Source organism: Cryptomeria japonica, chromosome 11 (genome assembly GCF_030272615.1).
Source record: "Cryptomeria japonica chromosome 11, Sugi_1.0, whole genome shotgun sequence".
Taxonomy (NCBI): Eukaryota; Viridiplantae; Streptophyta; class Pinopsida; order Cupressales; family Cupressaceae; genus Cryptomeria; species Cryptomeria japonica.
In genome coordinates, this window is record NC_081415.1 from 64,915,842 (window position 1) to 64,917,018 (window position 1,177).

The following is a 1,177-nucleotide window of genomic DNA, read 5'->3' on the forward strand; positions in this document are numbered from 1 at the left end:
TCAGAAAGAGGAATTGTGGGGCACTACTTTCAATTTTAGATCTTCAATTCGTCCTCGACTCTTTTGCTTATAAATGCAGTATATTATCATCTGAATCGAAGCCAGTGGTATTCCAAGAAAATTAGGAGCCTGCATGAACAAGAAATGAAATGAGCTCAGTTGGAGAGGTTCTTTTTGTTTAGACAATAAATGTATATAGATGCTCAACATATGATTATCATGATAATAATATCTCTGCTCAAACCACCATAAACCAACCACAACAGACTGCCGAGGAAAGCGAACATTGAGAAGTAGAAGGACATGCACTCCACACTCTTGCTCCGAATTACAGCTCTCTATATGATAACATATATGTTAGTTGAATAATACTTACTTATAACATGTGACTCTAATGAATATGAGGGAAGTTCCTTACAATATCCGAGAGTGGAGATCCAAAGAGAATGACAGTGGCCACCATTCCAGTAGTTCCCACAAGATTTTTCTTCTGGCCTGCTTCTACTCCCCACATGGAAGTTGCTGCGGTGCTGATAAACACCACCAAGACTCCTCCAACCATCAGACGCATTCTTTTCTGCCATGACATTCATCCCTCATCAACTGGTGCCCTCCAAACCCAAGTGAAATCATAGGGACTATCATGGTGAAAGTAAATAGTACAGTACCTTAGATTCAGGTGGAGCATAGAGGAGATAGATGGTACCGAAGCTAAATTGGAGGAGGAAGCCAATGGCGTTGATAACCATGACAGGAGCATTATCGCATTCATTGCTAATGAGAGGGGAGCCATACAAGGTGTAGATAAGACAGTTAACGAGGCCTATTGCATAGGGCACCCCTGACATCTCTCCCGCTGTCTTCTTCTTTATCACTCTCCAGAAGTTACTTCTGCTCATAAATCAACGTAATATGAACTTCGCAATATTTTACTAAACCAAAAGTGTAATACATAACATTTTCTCTTTCTTCTACATTTATATCTACATATCAAAGTAAAATTAAGGATACAGGATGAAAGTAAAAGTAAAAAATTAATTTTACTTCAAAACATATTCATGGAATGTGGTAGTCTATTCAATGAAAGGAAAACAAAAAATAGTTTATTTGAAAAAAATAGTTTATTTGAAGGTGTTTCCTTTCAAGTAAATGGAAATTAAGGAAATTATGAAAGTAA

General features: G+C 37.3%; 1 protein-coding gene across 1 annotated transcript; it reads right to left on the minus strand.

The window, feature by feature from the left end:
• Positions 1-899, minus strand: LOC131055103 (bidirectional sugar transporter SWEET3b-like). The gene is made up of 4 exons (XM_057989750.1): positions 669-899; positions 419-577; positions 217-338; positions 1-127 (listed from the first exon to the last, which is right to left on the minus strand). Exons 1-4 carry the CDS (start codon positions 897-899, stop codon positions 1-3), a joined length of 639 nt encoding a protein of 212 aa, XP_057845733.1.
• Positions 900-1,177: the final 278 nt, after the last annotated feature.